At 45.4% G+C, this 20,188-nt stretch overlaps 1 protein-coding gene across 1 annotated transcript in view; it reads left to right on the top strand.

The window, feature by feature from the left end:
* Positions 1-11,947, top strand: part of SNCA (synuclein alpha) — a 170,532-nt gene extending 158,585 nt beyond the window's left edge. Inside the window, exon 6 of the mRNA XM_044276919.1 lies at positions 10,528-11,947. Coding sequence (XP_044132854.1) covers positions 10,528-10,560 — 33 coding nt within the window. The 3' untranslated portion in view covers positions 10,561-11,947. The remainder of the gene's footprint in view (positions 1-10,527) is intronic.
* Positions 11,948-20,188: the final 8,241 nt, after the last annotated feature.

The following is a 20,188-nucleotide window of genomic DNA, read 5'->3' on the forward strand; positions in this document are numbered from 1 at the left end:
TGTGCAGGACCTGAAACTACGGATACTGGAAGCCTGTGCTAGCATTTCTCCTGCGGTGTTGCTATCAGTGTGTGAAGAGTGGGAGAAGAGGGTTGCATTGACAATCCAACACAATGCGGCACCTGAGGGGTTAATTGTGCGGATCACAGCCCCCTGTAAGAGATCGGGTGTGCCAGGCAGCAGGGGGCAGTCATGTACACAGTTCTCAGTATATTCTAACTTGAAGCGTCCGCATCACTATGGGAACGCCTCTGTGTTAGAGTATACTGTCAGATCTATGTTTTCACGATCTAACTCAAATCCGATGGTATATTCTAACATAGAGTGGTTCCCATGGTGATGGGGACGCTTCAAGTTAAAATATACCATCAGACTGGCGAAAACTCCAATCCGATGGTATATTAATAGGGACTCCTGACTTTACATTGAAAGTCAATGGGGGACGCATCCGTTTGCAATTGCACCATATTGTGTCAACGTCAAACGGATCCGTCCCCATTGACTTGCATTGTAAGTCTCGACGGATCCGCACGGCCAGGCGGACACGAAAACGATGCAAGCAGCGTTCGGGTGTCCGCCTGCTGAGCGGAACGGAGGCCAAACGGAGCCATACTGATGCATTCTGAGCGGATCCACATCCACTCAGAATGCATTGGGGCTGTATAGATCCATTCTGGGCCGCTTGTGAGAGCCTCTAAACGGAACTCACAAGCGGAACCCCAAACGCAAGTGTGAAAGTAGCCTTAGAGAGATATGAGTGTATGGATATTACAAATGAAAGTCAACTCATAATGTGAGGTATGTGTTAGCATAAGAAATAGCATTTTTTATTTTAATAAAACAGAATAAGCAGACAATTAATTCAAATAAACAATTTAGAGCTTGTTTACACCAGCGCTATTATTTTCCATTCTTCTGCTGTGTTATAGGAGCAGATGTACAGAAACAATGGAAGTGCCGGATTCAGCATATAACTGACATGAATGGAACCTAACAGATCCTGTTGATTATAATGGGATCCGTTCAGTTTCTGTTCTGGAGAACATTTTTTTTAGAGGAGTAAAAAGTCCTGCATACAAGACTTTTCTGCCCACTATTTTTGGCAATTTCTGTGACGGAGGCTTTGAACAGAGCCTCCAACGCAAATGTGAACATACCCTTACACATCTCAAATAATGGCATCTATGTATGTTTTTTTTTTTTTCTAGAAATAAGGACTGGTTCGCTATTCCACCCATAAAAAGAAAAAGTCCAGTCCAGTGTCCAGTCATAATGACAACTTAAAAGAGTATTTCGGTAAGAAGTTATCCCCTATCCACAGGTCTCCCACTGATCACAAAAACAGAGGCCCCATACCCCCAAGATCAATGAGTACAGCACTTGGCTCTCTCCATCATTCCCATAGAAATGGAGTAGAAGGGCACTCAATATGCTGGAACCCCCTAATAGTTATCTCCTATCCTGTGGGTAAGGGATATCTTTTTCTTATTGAAATATCCCTTTAACCTTTCTAATGTGATACAAAACTGAAATAATGATGTCCTTGTCGTCAAATCTGCAAGAAATGGCATTTACAGTACATGAAAATAAAAAAAAATAGAATAAAATCGTGAGGCTTTGTTTACTTGTAACTGATTTCTTGCAGAAATGTCAGTCCTATTAATCTGAATGCGGCTTGCATAAATCCTTTACATGTTGCAGAAGCAACGCTATTCAGATGTATTCAATGGATTTCTAATTGAATATTTTCACACACTAGCGCTTCTTGTCCTTTAGAAAACATTTGCACTTACCTCAATGAGGCTTACCAGAAAAGGACTGTGTGCTTAGCCTAATAATACCCGAAAGAAAAACGCTGATATGAACATGTTAGATTTCTGGAAAACCTGATAAAATTTCAAAATAGATAAAATAAGGACATTTTGCATTTGGTTCTTATGAAGCTATTCTGTCTTCATCTTCATCATTTTGTCAATAACATTTGAAAGAAACTCATAAAAACACAATGTACAACCATTTTATAGTCAAGTCAGGAGCCAATAAATGTCATTTTTTTCTAACAATTTATTGCCATGTTTTCTAATGTAATAACACAAGTAACAAATGACATAAAAAGAATTGTCTTTTCTTTCTTCATTCTGTTTTAAATAGAGATGTAAGGATGCTTTCAGTAAAAGTGAAGTTCTGCCTTTGATTAACAATTACTTTAGTGTGCATATGTAAAATATGCATGTTTATAATGTATCTCCTTTACCATTTTACATCAATTTATTAAATTAATGTTGAGCTCCAATTGGTTGCTATCAGTATCAAAGCCAGTTATTAGGGTTTCTAAATCCAATAGTCCCTGACCATATGAATGCCTTAAGTCCACTTTAAAAGGATCTGATACGACAAAATGCAATGCAATCTGCTGGCATCATGTTATAGAGCAGGAAGAGCTGAGTAGATTGATATATAGTCTTGTGGGATAAGATTGAGTTAATCTTGTAATTTAAACATTTAAGCTACTGCTCCGAATTCATTATTCACTTGGAAGGTGTTATCTGTGACTGATAGTATTCTCTGTGTAAGTATGTATACGTAGATAGCTGTCAGTTAGTGATAGTTGTACATAGGGAGATGTTATCAGTGATTGATAGCATTCTCTGTGAAAGTATGTATACATAGATAGCTGTCAGTTACTGATAGCTTTTAATGGAAGGTGTTATCAGTGATGGATCGTATTCTCTGTGTAAGTGTGTATACACATATAGCTGTCAGTCACTGATAGCTGTACATAGGCAGATAATATCAGTGACTGATAGCATTCTCTGTGAAAGTGTGTATACAGACATAGCTGTCAGTCACTGATAGTTGTACATGGGTGAGGTGTTATCAGTGATTAATAGCGTTCTCTGTGTAAGTGTGTATACAGAGATAGCTGTCACTGATAGATGTACACGGAGGAAGTGTTATCAGTGATTGATAGCATTCTCTATGTAAGTGTGTATATAGATATAGCTGTCAGTCACTGATAGTTGTACACAGGGGAGGTGTTATTAGTGATTAATAACATTCTCTGTGTAAGTGTGTATATAGATATAGCTGTCAATCACTGATAACACCTGTTCCGTGAACAATAAAATCAGAAATAGCAGAGATATAAATGCATAAATTACACATTTTACTGAATATTTTCCCCAAAAAACTATATATCAATCTGCTCAACTATATATATATATATATATATATATATATATATATCAATCTGCTCAACTATATATCAATCTGCATATTGCACTGCATTTTGTGGTGGCAGGTTTACCTCACCAGACATTAACCTAGATGTTCTGCAGAAGGTCCCAGGCTGCCCTAAATATTAAAGAGCCTCACTTCACAGAGCACACAGTGGTGGTGATCATATTAAAAGGATTTTCCGAGTTATTTATTGAAATATCCCTTTAACCTTTCTAATGTGATACAAAACTGAAATAATGATGTCCTTGTCGTCAAATCTGCAAGAAATGGCATTTACAGTACATGAAAATAAAAAAAAAATAGAATAAAATCGTAAGAGTTGAGCGGACATCTGGATGTTCGGGTTCGATGGGTTCGGCCGAACTTCACAAAAAAATTTGAGTTTGGGTCCCGAACTTGAAACCCGAAACCCATTGAAGTCAATGGGGACTAAAAACTTTTGAGCACTAAAATGGCTGTAAAAATGTCAGGGCTGAGGGCTGCAAATGGCATCAAAATGTGGTTAAGAGCATGGTAAGTGTTCTGCAAACAAATGTGGATAGGGAAATGACTTTAAATAACATAAGATACGTAAAAATAAAAAATAATAATCTTGATCTAGGAGGACGAGGTCTATATGGAGTAGGAGGTTGAGAAGGTGGTAAATCTGGCGATGTAGGTGGAAGCGGCTGTGGATGAGGAGGAGGTAGCCTACACTGCTTTTTAGCTTTAAATTTATTTATATTTTTTTTAATTAGGGTACACCCCAAAACATTGGTAAATATAACCTGTGATAACCCCCTCGTGCTAAACACACATTCAGACAATACACTGGCTGCAGGGCAGGCCAGCACCTCCAAGGCATAAAGGGCAAGCTCAGGCCATGTGCCGAATTTGGAGACCCAGATATTGCAGGGGGCAGAACCATTAGTCAGTTTGTGTAGGCGTGTGCAAACATACTGCCCCACCATGTCGCACGTCCCTGTGATGTTCACGATCCAAATGGATATCTGTTCTATCAACTTTCGATGTTCTTTTCTGCGCCTACCATGTTGATCACGTTTAGCGGCGAATCAAGGTTCCACGCCGGAGAGGGAGCCTGAGAAAGAGAGACCACATCAAAGGGAGATCAATTGATTAAATTTAATTGTGATTGAGCTGAAATGTGGGACAAATTATTAAAGCAGAAGAATTGAAGGAAAGGAGGGGGGGAGCGGCAATTATCCACTCCCGACTTGGGGATGTAGTGACGATAAATAACAATACAGGACTCTTAAGATGCCCTGTTATTTGAATGATTAATTAAAAATTACAGGGAATGTCACTGGGATATTTTTGATTAGGAAACGTTAGACAGGAGAGGCCCTGCTGCCGCTTTGTTGACTCTAGATAACTTCTGCCTGATCGCACGTCCCTGTGACGTCCACCATCCATTTGGATATCTTCTCTATCAACTTTCGATGTTCTTTTTTGAGCCTACCATGTTGATCATGTTTATCGGCGAATTAGGGTTCCACGCCGGAGAGGCAGCGTGAGAAAGAGATACCACATCCAAGGGAGGTTAATTGTTTCAAATTAAATATGATACAGTGGAAATGTGCAACAAACTATTGAAGCGCAAATGTGGGACAACTTGTTAAAGTTTAAAAGCATTGAATGAAAAGAGGTGGCGTGCATCAATTAAAGAAGAATTTCTTAAATTTAATTCCCTGTCACCTATGCAGAGCAGGGGTTTCCATTGGGCAAAATTGGTAAAATGTCACCTGACAATGTAACAGACAATTTTTAGAAATTTTTGTTCCTGTCACCTATGCAGAGGTGCCCCAGTAACGTCCACCATCCATTTGGATATCTTCTCTATCAACTTTCGATGTTCTTTTTTAAGCCTACCATGTTGATCACAGTTATCGGCGAATCAGGGTTCCACGCCGGAGAGGGAGTGTAAGAAAGAGAGACCACATCCAAGGGAGATAAATTGATGAAATTTAATTTTAATCGATATGTGAAAAGTTGTTAAAGCAGAAGGATCGAAGGAAATGGCCAATTAAAGACTAATTTTAGAAATTTAAGTCCCTGTCACCTATGCAGAGTAGGGGTTTGTCATCGCCAGAAATTGGTTAATGTCACCCACCAATGGAATAGATTATTTTTAAAAATTTTGGTCCCTGTCACCTATGCAGAATAGGGGGTTTATTCACATCAACAATTGTAAAATGTCAACCCTAGAATGTAACCGAAAAATTAGTGAAATGTATTAACCTGTCTACTTGGGCAAAGCAGGGGTCTATCACAGCCAAAAATTGGTGAATTTCACCCGAAAATGTAACAGACAAATTAGTGATTTTTTTTTTACCTGTCTACTATGTATAGCAGTGGTACATCACACCCAAAAATTGGTGAATTTCACCCGAATAAGTAACAGTTAAATTAGTGAATCTTTTTAACCTGTCTACTAGGTATAGTAGTGGTATATCACACCCAAAATTTGCTGAATTTCACCTAAACTTAGTGAATAAAATACGTACAAATAATAAATAAAACTTGATTTATGAGGTAGAGGTCCATATGTAGTAGGAGATGGAGGATGCAGTGGACGTAGTGGTGTAGGTGGAAGCAGAGGTGGAGGAGAACGAGGTAGCCAACACTGGTTTTTGGGTTAAATGATATATATTTTTTTAATTAGGGTACACTCCAAAAGAGTGTGAAATATCCAAAATACAAGAATGAGCAATTGCGCAGTAGTATAACAATGGCTGGTTAAGGCCGGTATACATGTCTATTCTGCACAAGTTACGGACAAGTCCTGTAGGATCGATGCCTGGTTAATTTTAATGAACGTAAGCTTGTCCACATTGGCTGTGGACAGACGGCTGTGCTTGTCTGTGATAACGCCCCCTGCCGTGCTAAACACACGTTCAGATAATACACTGGCTTCAGGGCAGGCCAGCACCTCCAAGACGTAAAGAGCAAGCTCAGGCGATGTGCCCAATTTGGAGACCCAGAAGTTGAAGGGGGCAGACCCGTCATTCAGTAATTGTAGGCGTGTGCACACATACTGCTCCACCATGTTGGTGAAATGCCGCCTCCAGCTAAGACGTTCCATATCAGATGGTGGAGCTGGTTGTTGTGGCATGCTATCAAAACTTTTCCACATTTCGGCCCTGCTAACTCTGCCTTCTGAAGTGCTGGCGGTGCCCCAGCTGCGTTGGCGACCTCTTCCTCCTCCTCCTCTGCCTTCACCTTGTGCTTCCACTGTGCCCCCGCTGTCAGGTGGGAATGCCACCAGCAGCGCGTCTACCAGCGTGCGCTTGTACTTGCGATCTTACGATCATGATCCAGTGACGGAATTAAGGAATCCTTGTAACGGGGATCCAGCAGCGTGGCCACCCAGTAATCAGCAGAAGTTAGAATGTGGGCCACTTGGCGGTCGTTGCAGAGACACTACAGTATGTAATCGCTCATGTGTGCCATGCTGCCCAGAGGCAACGAAAAGCTGTCCTTTGTGGGAGGTGTATCGTCTGTGTCCTCTGTATCCCCCCAGCCACGCACCAGTGATGGCCATGAGCTGGTCTGGGTGCCACCCTGCTGTAAACAAGGTTCCTCCTCCTCCTCTATTTCCTCCTCCTCATCCTCCACCTCGTCATCCTCCAGAACTGTGCCCTGGCTGGACAATTGTGTACCTGGCGTTTGTGGGTGCCCACCCTCTGAGCCACTTGTGAATGACTGGCCAGAAACCCTACGAAATGATCCCTCTTTCTCCTCCTCCTCCTCCTCCTCATCCTCTTCCATCATCGCCAGCAGCGTTTTTTCAAAGAGGCATAGAAGTGGGATAGTAACACTGAGAACGGTGTTATCGGCACTTGCAATGTTGGTGGAGTACTCGAAACAGCGCAACAAGGAACACAGGTCTCGCATGGAGGCCCAGTCATTGGTGGTGAAGTGGTGCTGTTCCACAGAGCGACTCACCCATGCGTGCTGCAGCTGAAACTCCACTATCGCCTGCTGCTGCTCGCACAGTCTGGCCAGCATGTGCAAGGTGGAGTTCCACCTTGTGGGCATGTCGCATATGAGGCGAAGGCCGAAGTTACGCTACAGTGACGACAGGCGAGCAGCAGCAGCTCTGACATATTATTAAGAAACCTCTGCACCACCAAATTCAGCACATGCGCCAGGCAAGGGATGTGCGTCAAATCGGCTAGTTCCAAAGCTGCTAGGAGATTTTGCCCATTATCGCACACCAACAGGCCGGGCTTGAGGCTCACTGCCACCAACCACTCATCGGTCTGTTATTCAAGGCCCGTCCACAGCTACTGCGCGGTGTGGGGTTTGTCCTCCAAACAGATATGTTTTAAAACTGCCTGGTGTTGTTTACCCCTGGTTGTGCTGAAGTTGGTGGTGAAGGTGTTACGCTGACCGGATGAGGAACCGGTAGAGGATGAAGTTGAGAAAGCGGAGTTGAAGGAGGAAGCAACAGGAGGCAAACTGAAGCGCCCTGCAATCCTCGGTGGTAGAAGGACATGCGGCAAACTGCTATCCGCCTCGGGTCCAGCTGCCACTGCATTTATCCAGTGTGCTGTTATGGAGCTTTAACGTCCCTGACCGTGCTTACTGGTCCACGTATCCGTAGTGAGGTGCACCTTGCCACAGATGGCGTTGCGCAGTGCACATCTGATTTTGTCCCCCACTTGGCTGTGCAGGGAAGGGATGGCAAGCCTGGAAAAGTAGTGGCAGCTGGGCACGATGTACTGTGGGACAGCCACCACCATAAGGCTTTTAAAACTCTCTGTGTCCACCAGTCGGAATGACAGCATTTCAAAGGCCCTTGCTGCGGTGGGCAGTAGGAGGCGTACTGTCTAGGGGACGGCCGCTCCGATTTTGCACCCTGCTCCCTCTTCTGCTGTGCTGGTGGCTCTGTGTGACCACTGCCTTTTCCTCCGAACTTCACAGGTCACTCGCATGACCTTCATTCTATGTGGGGTCGAGGACCTCATCATTCTCCACATCATCTTCCACCCAGTCTTCACCCCTGCCCTCCTTGTCGGTCTGCACACTTTCAAAAGCCACAGCTGTTGGCACCTGTGTTTCGTCGTAATCCGAGACGTGCTGCAATGGTCCTCCCATGTACTCATCTTGAAACATAAGTGTTTGGGCATCGCTGCACTCAATCTCTTCCACTTCTGGGACAGGGCTAGGTGGATGACCTTGGGAAACTCTGCTAACAGAGTCATCAAAAAGCAGAAGAGACTGCTGCATGACTTGGGGCTCAGACTGCTTGGTTGATTTGCATGGGGGTGAGGTGAAAGACTGATGGACATCGGCTGCAGGTGCCAACTCTGATCTTTCAGCAGGAGACTGGGTGGAAGACAATGTGAAGGAACTGGAGGCACAGTCAGCAACCCAATCTACTATCGCCTGTACTTGTTCTAGCCTCACCATTCGTAGAGCGGCATTAGGCCCGACCAAATACCGCTGCAGGTTCTGTCGCCTACTCCCACCTGAGGAAGGGGTTTCACTTGTGCGTGTAGCTGGCACAGATCGACCACGTCCTCTACCTGCAACAGGAGCTCCACCAGCAGCACCATGACCTGGGCCCCGTCCCTTATTTGACACTGTCCTCATATTTCTCAAATTTAGGATCTTGCCCTAAATGGGTGTTTTATTAGTAGCAGAATAGAACGACAGTACTTAAAGGGTGTATCTCACACGTACAGATCCATACTAGGCCGCAATTAAAGATTTTTGCCCAAAAGGGGTGTTTAATTAATAGCAGAATAAAACCCCAGTACCTAGAGGGTGTATCTCACAATGATATATGCAGTAAAGGCTGCAGATTTTTTTTTTCCCCCAAAATGGGTGTTTTTCTAATAGCAGAATAGAACCAGAGTATCTAAAGGGTGTATCTCACAATGACATATGCCACAAAGGCTGCAAAATTAAGTTTTTTGCACAAAATTTGTATTTTTTTTAAATAACAGAATATGACAGCAGTATATAATGCTTGAATTTCACACGTGCAGATGCAGCAAGGGCTGTAAAATTGTGTATTTTGCCCAAAAAGGGTGTTTTTAAAAACCCAGAAAATTATAGCTGTATTTCTAGCTTAAATTGCACACTTACTAATGTGGCAGAGGCCCAAGATGAAGATTATTGCCAAAAATTGGTTGTTTTTTTTTTTAAGCCAGAAAAGTAATTAAGTATTTGAAACTTGTTTTTAACAATAACAGATGCAGAAAGGGCTGCAATATTAAGTATTTTGCCCAAAAAGGGTGTGGTTTTTTTTTACTAACAGAATATGACAGCTGTATATAAAGCTTGAATTTCACATGTGCAGATGCAGCAAGGGCTGTAAAATTGTGTATTTTGCCCCAAAAAGGTGTTTTTGAAAACCTAGAAAATTATAGCTGTATTCCTAGCTTAAATTGCATACTGACTAATGCTGCAAAGGCACCAGATGTAGGATATTGCCAAAAAAGGGTGTGTTTTTTTAAAACCAGATTATTATTGCAGTATTTCAAGCTTGGATTTGAATGTCACAAAAGCACAGATAGAGTGCTGGTGCACTGACCTTGCATAAAATGGCCGCCGCCGCCCACCTAACTAACAGACGGATAAAAGTTATTTTTCTCTGTCACTGGGCTCAGGGCAGGGTAAAAAGATTGTGCACTGCACCCACACAACTAAATCTATGTAGATCGCTGAGTTCAATTGGACTTCTGATTAAAGATTCTGTCCCATTCTCTCCCTCACAGCAGCAGCATCCTCTCCCTACACTAAGCACAGCAGAGTGACGTGCAGCGCTACGTGACTCCAGCTTATATAGTGGTTGGGTCACATGCTGCACTGGCCAATCCCCGAGCCCAAACCAAAACTTTTACTGAAATGTTTGGGTCCAGGGTCCAAAAATCATTACGTTCATTACGAACCCGAATTTTACAGTTCAGGTTCGCTCAACCCTACTGATGACCTATCGTCTGGAGAGATTATCAGTAACTGACTGGTGTGGGTCCGACACTCCGCTGATCAGCTCTTTGAGAAGTATGGTACTGATGGCTGGTGTTAACTTGATGTGTACCTATAAGTATGATCTATTGTTTGTGTTGATGTTCTCTGTCATGAAAATTGTAACCTTCAAATAGGCGCCTTCATATGCAACTGTACTGTCTAGTAAATAAATGACACATTGTGGTGCAACAAACAGTCATGTCATTGTAATTTTGTTTACTGCTCCATACTGAGAGCAGTTTTTTGCTGTCACAAGAGGTCTATTGTTTTCATTCTACTAATTCTCTGTTATTCTGATTTGTGTAGGAGGAATATCAAGATTATGATTCTGAAGCATGAATATTGCGAGCAAGTGTCATACTCATAGAATATTCAATGGATCATGATACATTCCCAAGTACCAAGGCTTCAGATTTAATTTATATTTTACTTTAATTGTAAATGGAAGTCTTCCATCAGCAAAACAAAGTATTTCTATTAGATTTCCTTTTCGGGTACATTCCACTCTAGGAGTCGACAATGAGTGGCTAGTTTGTGTTATGGATGTTGTGGCTTAAAAAAAATAAAAGAAACAAAACACCTAAGTGTCTATTAATGTCCAATTTCTACTTGTAATATTACTTGTTTTTCAGTGGTTTTGTATTGTTTCTATTTCTTATAATTTTATATGTTGCGTATGTTATTACTGTTTTCTGTAACACAACTTTGTGAAATCTGTTTCTAAGTATCTAATACTGTATTTTTGATTGTACGCATGATCTATGCACCAGCTGTTTTACAAACCCAACATGTGTTTCAATGGTTTATGTTTCTTCAGTGAAGATGTTGGGCATTCCTGAAATAAACTAATTAAAGGCTATGTACACCTTTGGGGTCATTTTATTTTTGATTGCATTTTATTTATTTTGGGCTTAAAATCATTTGTTCAATTGGTCTTTATTAAAAACATTTAGCAGCTTTGTCATAAAAAGGTTAACTTCTGCCTAGCTGTGAAAATCGGACTTTCACTTTGTGCTTGTTGTCTGATAACCCTTATCTCTTAATTACTAATAGCTCAAAACAGTTTATAAGGTCAGATATCAGAGATAAGGAGCCATCAGCTGACCTACCTAGCAGAACACAGTATAAATATAGAGCCTGGTGCTAGAGAATCTCAAAGCTGTACAGAGAAAGAAGCTCAACATTTTTAATAAAGACCGATTGAAAAAATTATTTTAGCTCAAAATGAGTACAATGCAGTAATTTAAAAATGACCCCCAAAGGTGTTCATAGCCTTTAAGTTTCCTATTAGCAAAAATGTTTTTTTTTGTAATCATGCATTACTGGAAATGCTATATTATATAGTATGTGGGTACAATCATTAATGTTGCTTAACATACACTTACTAGATTTGGCTAAACATTTTTACTGTATTTGTGTTCTATAGTTTAAAAGACAAAGCACAGCAATGATCATATTTATATGAATGAAATTATATCTATATTCTATGAATGATTTATACAGCCTTCTTTTTGAGTCACAGCTAGTGTGGTATGCCAACTTATACTGCACCCAAGAGGTATTTTTATGTCTCTGTATATAGTATACAGATTAATACAGTATTGATTAATTTCCCAACATGAAGGAATAGAAAGTAGTGACAGCTTGTTTTTTTTTATGTGTTTAACGGTCATCTGTCAGAGGTTTGTACCTATGAAACTGGCTGACCTATTGCATGTACAATTCGCAGCTGAAGGCCACTGTGTTGGTCCCATGTTCATATGTGCCCACCTTGCTAAGAAAAATGAAGTTTTGATATATGCAAATGAGCATCTAGAAGCAACAGGGGTGTTGCCCTTATTCCCAGAGGCTCAGCTCTCTCTGTAACTGCTGCGCCCTCTCCACTTTGATTGACAAAGCCAGGCAAGTATGATCAAATGTAAAAGGCTTGGCTCTCTCAATCAAGCGTGCAGCAGTTACAGAGATCTGAGTCTCTGGGAATAAGGGCAACACACTCGTTGGTCCTAGAGGCTCATTTGCATATATTAAAGTTTCATTTTTCTTAGCAATGCGGGCACATATGAACATGGGACCAACACAGATGCCTTAAGCTGCCAAAAGAACATACAACAGGTCAGCCAATTTAATAGGTACAAATCTGCTGACAGATGCCCACATAATATTTTGGTGACACACTGACTCCCTTTAATAAGAAAGGGGGCGTGCCCAAGAAATGTGATGTGATGGAGGTTTCAGGTGCAAGAAATACCCTAATATGCTATCTATGAACTACTATGGAATGTGAATGTTGTAAGATTAATAAAGGTGAACATGAGTCTGTAGATAACTGTCATCCAGAAGTGAGTAGTTGAATTTATCTATAAATGTATTTATAACCTTCATAAGACCAGCAAATTGATGTAATGTGTTAATCTCTACCATCTGTCCTCTCCTACTATGGTATCAGCAGGTTAGGAAGAAGAGGACACAAATATAAGGAAGAAAAACATGACTGCAGGATCAGGCTACAAAGGGTTTCTCTGCAGTCTGTAGCTGTATACACAATATGATAAAATCATTATTATTTATAGTAAAGTACAAATAATTCCAGGGTGATGGACCTTTGAAAAATGGATAAAGCACAAAAATGAGACAAAAGTAAGTACAATAAATGTGAATAGATGAGTGACAGTCTGGTACAGAGTGAGTGTGGAACCGCCTGTCATGGCTTACAATCTTCATTTTTTTTAAATTAAGATAGGCCAAGTTTTTAGCTTAGATGTATTGGACTAATATATTATTCTTAAAGGAAGTTCTCCACCTAAAAGATCATGTATTGCTATAGGAGATACGTAAAAGCCTACTTTGAGGACTTGCATCTAAGGATACCCCATTGAATAAACTCATTTCAAAATATGCTTCAGTATGTCAAATGATCCCAACTTGGCCCTAGGAGGACTACAGACAAGGGGGGAAAATATCATGTTGTTTAAATTATGGCACCCTATCCTAAATCAGTTCTATCTTCTCCACATTATTATAGTTATATTTTCTTTTCCAAGTTATGTAAAAGCAGACTTTACATTTTCAGCAATGTGTGACTGTAAATAATTAAAGGGATTCTCATGAAAAATCTGAATGCAGGTTCCATTGTGAATTTATCTAATTTGCCAGTCTAACTATAAACTGTCCCTTTTAGTAGTTGCCGGATGGAAAACTTGGGACTTTTATTTGATGAGAGAGTATATTTTTGATCTTCAAAGAATAATAAAAAATAAATGATGCCTCAAAGTCATATAAAATTGTTATTAAAATATAGAATACAATTACAAAAGACTTTTAAAACTTTATGAAAATACAGATGCAAAAACATTATCATGCTGTACATTCATTGTAATTTAACAAGAAATAAACGTCACCGATATGATCCCAATGTTTTGTTGTAAATTATTTTGGAATAAAATTATTGGCACAAATTTAGTTGACCTGAGCTGCAGTAACCCAGGTGGGCTCTGTTGCCAGCTTCATTCTGTCATGGTCTTACCTTCTCACTGTTCTCCTTCGTTTGACATGTGCTGGCGGCCATCTTGGTTTCTGGGTTTCTTGTAGCCTCCCACCCTGCGGCTCCTCCTTCCCACTGGGAGGAGCTGGATGCCCAGCTCATATATATAGAAGGTCTGTGGCTTCAGTTCCTTGCTTGGTCCTCCTGTGTTCACATGCTTCTAAGACTGCTGCTGCTTCTGGTTCCTGATCCTGGCTTCGTCTGACTACCCCGTTGGTTTCTGATCCTGGCTTCGTCTGACTACCCCGTTGGTTCCTGATCCTGGCTTCGTCTGACTACCCCGTTGGTTCCTGATCCTGGCTTCGTCTGACCACCCTCCTGGTTCCTGACCTCTGTCTACGCAAGACCCTGCTTCGGTTTAGCCATCCGTTTGGACTTTTGCTACGGCTTGATTTCCAATAAAGCCTTCTTATTTCCACTCATCTCTGTTGTACGTCTGGTTCATGGTTCCATGACATTAGGACCAAGCCATGAATTCTGACGGTACAGGGCCATCCTCGCTACCTACGCTGGTTGCCAGACTTGATCAGCAGGATCACCTGTTGGGTCGGTTCGCTGTGGCGTTGCAAACCCTGCTTGAACGCACGGCTCATTTCGCTTCCGTTGCCGATGGGTCGGTTGTCGCTCCTGGGCCCGCTCCTACTGCCGCTCCGGTTGTTGCGCCAGAGTCTACCCCGACACCTGTTGCTGCGACTGCGGTGTCTCGGGGTATGACCGGTTCTGCCCCCCTTCCACAGCGCTTTGGGGGAGAGCCAACTCAGTGCCGAGGTTTCCTTAACCAGGTGGGCATTTATTTCGAGTTGCTGCCACATGCCTTTCCTACTGAGAGATCAAAGGTGGGCTTCTTGATCTCGCTGCTCTCGGACAAGGCCTTGGCCTGGGCCAGCCCTTTATGGGAGAACAACAATCCGGTGGTTGCCGAGTTTTCCGGTTTTGTTGCTTCTCTTCGGAAGGTATTCCATGTGCCGGCTCGTGCTGCCTCTGCTGCGAAGCTCCTTATGTCCATCAGACAGGGTTCACGATCCGTAGCTGAATACGCCATTGAGTTTCGTACCCTGGCAGCAGAGGTGGGCTGGAATAATGAGGCTCTGGTCGCTGCTTTCTCTCATGGTCTCTCGGATGCCTTGAAGGATGAGGTTGCAGCTAAGGACCTACCAGTGGAGCTCGAGTCTCTTATTTCTTTCCTGATTTTGATTGACACCAGACTCAGGGAGAGACCTTCCTTTAAGGAGAGCCTGCGGAGGTCTCCTAACAGATTGGCGCCTACGTTTGCTGTCCCACCCGTGCCTCCCTCTCCTCCCACGCCTCCTGGGGATGACTTGTCTGGGGGTGAACCCATGCAGCGGGGGTTTGCTCGCCTGTCTGAGGGGGAGAGGGTACTCCGGAGACGCGAGGGCCGATGCATGTACTGTGGTCTCGGTGGGCATTTTCGGTTGGCATGTCCGAACCGTCCGGGAGAACGCTCGCACCTGAGGTCCTGTCAGGGGCAGATCTTGGGTGGAGTCTCCTCGTCCCCGGTTTCCCGTGTTGACAAACCACTGATCACGGTTGTCCTCTCCTGGGTCGGGGGCTCGGTGACGACCCAGGCGTTGGTGGACTCTGGTGCTGGTGGTTTGTTCATTGATAGAGTGTTCGTTGCCGCCAATTCCATTCCTCTGCAGCCTCGAGGTTCCCCACTGGCTCTTGAGGCGATAGACGGCAGACCCCTTCTGCCGCCACACGTGACTCATGAGACCCTTCCAGTGGGGATAGCCATTGGTGCCGTTCACAGAGAGTCGGTCTGTCTCCAGGTTATTTCGTCTCCACACTACTCGGTGGTCTTGGGGTACCCCTGGCTCCAGAAGCATAATCCGACTTTCGATTGGAGATCGGTCGAGATCCTCTCGTGGTCACCGCAGTGTGGGGCTAGTTGCATCCATGGGCCTGTCAAGTTGCTGTGTACTTCCTCGGACTCTCTGTTGCCTCCTGAATACGAAGAGTACCGGGATGTATTCGATAAGGTGCGCGCGGTTGCCCTACCTCCGCACCGCCCATACGATTGTGCCATAGAGTTACAATCCGGTGCCGTTCCTCCTCGTGGCAAAGTCTATCCACTGTCGGTAGCGGAGAATGAGGCCATGGAGGAGTACGTGAGGGAGGCGCTTTCACGCGGACACATTCGCAAATCCTCGTCCCCGGCAGGGGCTGGATTTTTCTTTGTGAAAAAGAAGGGCGGCGAGTTGAGGCCTTGCATCGATTACAGGGGTCTCAATCGCATCACGATCAAGAACGCTTACCCGATACCCTTGATTTCTGAGCTGTTCTATCGCCTCAAAGGGGCCACGGTCTTTACCAAACTCGACCTGAGGGCGGCATATAACCTGGTAAGGATCAAGGCGGGCGATGAGTGGAAGACCGCGTTTAACACCAGGACCGGTCATTATGAATCCTTGGTTATGCCCTTTGGGTTGTGCAATGCGCCCGCAGTCTTCCAGGAATTCATCAACGATGTTTTCCGTGACCTGTTGCAGCAGTGTGTGGTGGTCTATTTGGATGACATCTTGGTATATTCTGCATCCATGGAGGCCCACATTCTGGATGTCAGACGAGTGTTGCAACGCTTACGAGAGAACAAGCTGTTCGGTAAGCTTGAGAAATGCGAATTTCACCGATCCCAGGTAACCTTCTTAGGTTACATCATTTCCGCTGAGGGGTTCTCCATGGATCCTGAGAAGGTTTCGGCTGTCTTACAGTGGCCCCAGCCCAGTGGGCTTCGTGCCCTGCAGCGCTTTTTGGGCTTCGCCAATTATTATCGGAAGTTCATCAGGGACTTTTCCATGCTAGCCAAGCCTCTCACGGATCTGACCAGGAAGGGCAGTAATCCTCAGGTCTGGCCTGCTCGAGGCCATCCGAGCTTTTGAGGCTCTAAAGTCCGCCTTTGTGTCGGCTCCGATTCTGTCGCATCCCAACCCTGGGTTGCCTTTTGTCCTCGAGGTGGACGCGTCTGAGACGGGAGTAGGCGCCCTCCTGTCTCAGCGTAGAACACCAGAGGGTCCTCTGCTTCCTTGTGGGTTTTACTCCCGGAAACTGTCTTCCGCGGAGTGCAACTATCAGATTGGTGACAGGGAGTTATTGGCCATCGTGCAGGCCCTTAAAGAATGGAGGCACTTGCTCGAGGGCTCGGTGGTTCCGGTTCTCATCCTGACGGACCACAAGAATCTGACCTACCTCTCTGAGGCCAAGAGATTGACACCACGTCAGGCCAGATGGGCTCTGTTCTTGTCACGTTTTAATTACGTGGTCTCCTACCTACCCGGCTCCAAGAACATCAGAGCGGATGCCTTATCACGGCAGTACTCCGAGCTGTCCGGGGAGGAGTCGATTCCGACTACGGTCATACCCCCGAATCAGATCCTGGCCGCTATTCGCACCAGCCTGACCTCTCCTCTGGGTGAGCAGATTTTGGCGGCTCAATCTGGTGCTCCCTCTGGGAGACCCAACGGCAGATGTTTTGTGCCTGAGGAGTTGCGCACTCGGTTGTTGCGAACCTACCATAACTCCAAGGCCGCGGGGCACCCTGGAAAGAATCAGCTGTCCTGGGCGGTTTCACGTCTGTTCTGGTGGCCTTCTCTACGTTCCGACATCGCCGCATATGTAGCGGCATGCTCCGTTTGTGCCCAGAGTAAGTCCCCTCGGCACCTTCCGTTGGGCCTTTTGCAACCCATAGCCACCGGGGAGCGTCCATGGTCACACCTGGGGATGGATTTCATTGTGGACCTCCCTGCATCCCGAGGCCATACGGTCATTCTCATGATTGTGGATCGGTTTTCCAAAATGTGCCACTGTGTTCCTCTCAAGAAGTTACCCTCTGCACAAGAGTTGGCCTCGATTTTTGCCAGGGAGGTCTTCCGGTTGCACGGTTTGCCCAAGGAGATTGTGTCGGATCGGGGGAGTCAGTTTGTGTCCAGGTTCTGGCGCGCCTTTTGCTCCCAGTTGGGGATTCATCTCTCTTTCTCCTCGGCCTACCACCCTCAGTCCAATGGGGCCGCAGAACGATCCAATCAGGCCTTGGAGCAATTCCTTCGTTGCTATGTCTCCGATCACCAAGACAATTGGGTTGACCTCCTGCCTTGGGCTGAGTTTGCCAGGAACACGGCGGTGAACTCTTCCTCTGGGACGTCTCCCTTCATGGCCAATTATGGGTTCCAACCTGCCGTGTTACCGGAGGTATTCTCTCCCCAGGATACTCCGGCTGTGGAGGATCACCTTTCCGTCCTACGTACTTCTTGGGTACAGATCCAGAGGTCCCTTGAGGTCTCTGCGCAACGCCAGAGACTCCAGGCTAATCGCAGACGAGCGCCCGCTCCTTCCTACCAGGTCGGAGACCGTGTATGGTTGTCCACCCGCAACCTCAACCTTCGAATGCCCACTCCCAAGCTGGCGCCTCGCTTTGTTGGTCCCTTCCGAGTGCTTCACAGGGTAAACCCGGTAGCCTATGCCCTTGCGCTTCCTCCTGGCATGCGGATCTCCAACGTGTTTCATGTCTCCCTGTTGAAGCCATTGGTGTGTAATCGTTTCACTTCCTCGGTTCCTCGGCCCCGTCCGGTCCAAGTGGGCAATCGTGAGGAATATGAGGTGAGCAATATCCTGGACTCACGCCTGGTCCGCGGTCGGTTGCAGTTTTTGGTCCATTGGCGTGGTTATGGTCCAGAGGAGCGTTCCTGGGTTCCCTCCGCAGATGTCCATGCTCCTGCGTTGCTCCGAGCCTTCCACGCACGCTTCCCTCTGAAACCGTTCCTTACTCCGCGGAGGAGGGGCCCTTGAGGGGGAGGTACTGTCATGGTCTTACCTTCTCACTGTTCTCCTTCGTTTGACATGTGCTGGCGGCCATCTTGGTTTCTGGGTTTCTTGTAGCCTCCCACCCTGCGGCTCCTCCTTCCCACTGGGAGGAGCTGGATGCCCAGCTCATATATATAAAAGGTCTGTGGCTTCAGTTCCTTGCTTGGTCCTCCTGTGTTCACATGCTTCTAAGACTGCTGCTGCTTCTGGTTCCTGATCCTGGCCTCGTCTGACTACCCCGTTGGTTCCTGATCCTGGCTTCGTCTGACTACCCCGTTGGTTCCTGATCCTGGCTTCGTCTGACTACCCCGTTGGTTCCTGATCCAGGCTTCGTCTGACCACCCTCCTGGTTCCTGACCTCTGTCTACGCAAGACCCTGCTTCGGTTTAGCCATCCGTTTGGACTTTTGCTACGGCTTGATTTCCAATAAAGCCTTCTTATTTCCACTCATCTCTGTTGTACGTCTGGTTCATGGTTCCATGACACATTCTTAATGTCAGTTCTGGTGCTGGCAGCTGCAGATGATCAGTTGGAGTGGTGGTGTCGAAGCTCCACCAATCTGATGAGTTTATTAATACTGTTCGCCTGGAACACCCCTTTAATGCAACTATTATTGTCACGTATATCTTCCTCACATATTTTGTAATCAGCTACAGTAATTTTTGATGACACATTTTTGCCCAGATTCAAACATCTGCTACGTAACTGCATCAAATGAAAGGTTCAGCCATCTAAAACTGTTGCATGGTAGTTGCACAGCATTAACCCCTTAAGGACACAGGGCGTACCGGTACGCCCTATTTCCCGAGTCCTTAAGGACCAAGGGCGTACCGGTACGTCCTGACTTAAAATCGGCATTCCGGCGCCGCGGGGGTTAATCGGAACGGGATTTCGGCTGAAATCATTCAGCCGGCATCCCGTAACAACGCAGGGGGGGGTCATTTGACCCCCCCGTATCGGCGATCGCAGAAAACCGCAGGTCAATTCAGACCTGCGGTTTTCTGCGTTTCCGGTCCATTCGGGTGTCCGGTGACCCGATGAACCGGAAAAAGACTGCGATCGGTGGCGTAATTATACACCACCAATCGCAGTCCGAGGATTTGAGGAGGCGGTGCTGGCCCTGGTGCTGAACACTGCTGTCCAGGGTGCTGATTGGTGCAGGGGAGAGAGGCGCGAGATTCAAACTTCCTGCGCTCCTCTCTCCCCTCCTCTTCCTGTTCTGCACGAGCACCCGGCAGCATCGTCCAGCACCAGCTCCTGTGTCCCCCTAATCGCCATCCATCACCCTCCTGCACCCATCGCCACCCAGGTAGGTTAGGGTCAGTGAGGGAGAGGCATCGTTAGGCAGGGAAAGAAGGGAAAAGTTAGTTAGGAAAAAAAAAAAAAAAAAACTTTTAACTTTTACACAAATCTTTTTTTGATCCATCAGACCCCAGACCCCCCCCTGCCACTTGCCCCCCCCTACCAGCCCCCCACCACCACCAGCCCCCCCACCCACCCCCCCACCACTCCCCCCAACCCCCCCCATCCCCCCACCACCACCACTAGCCCCCTCACCACCACTTTTTTTTCTGCGTTCGCTGACTGGTCGGCACTTTTTAGCGTCCG

Source organism: Bufo gargarizans, chromosome 1, assembly GCF_014858855.1.
Source record: "Bufo gargarizans isolate SCDJY-AF-19 chromosome 1, ASM1485885v1, whole genome shotgun sequence".
NCBI lineage: Eukaryota > Metazoa > Chordata > Amphibia > Anura > Bufonidae > Bufo > Bufo gargarizans.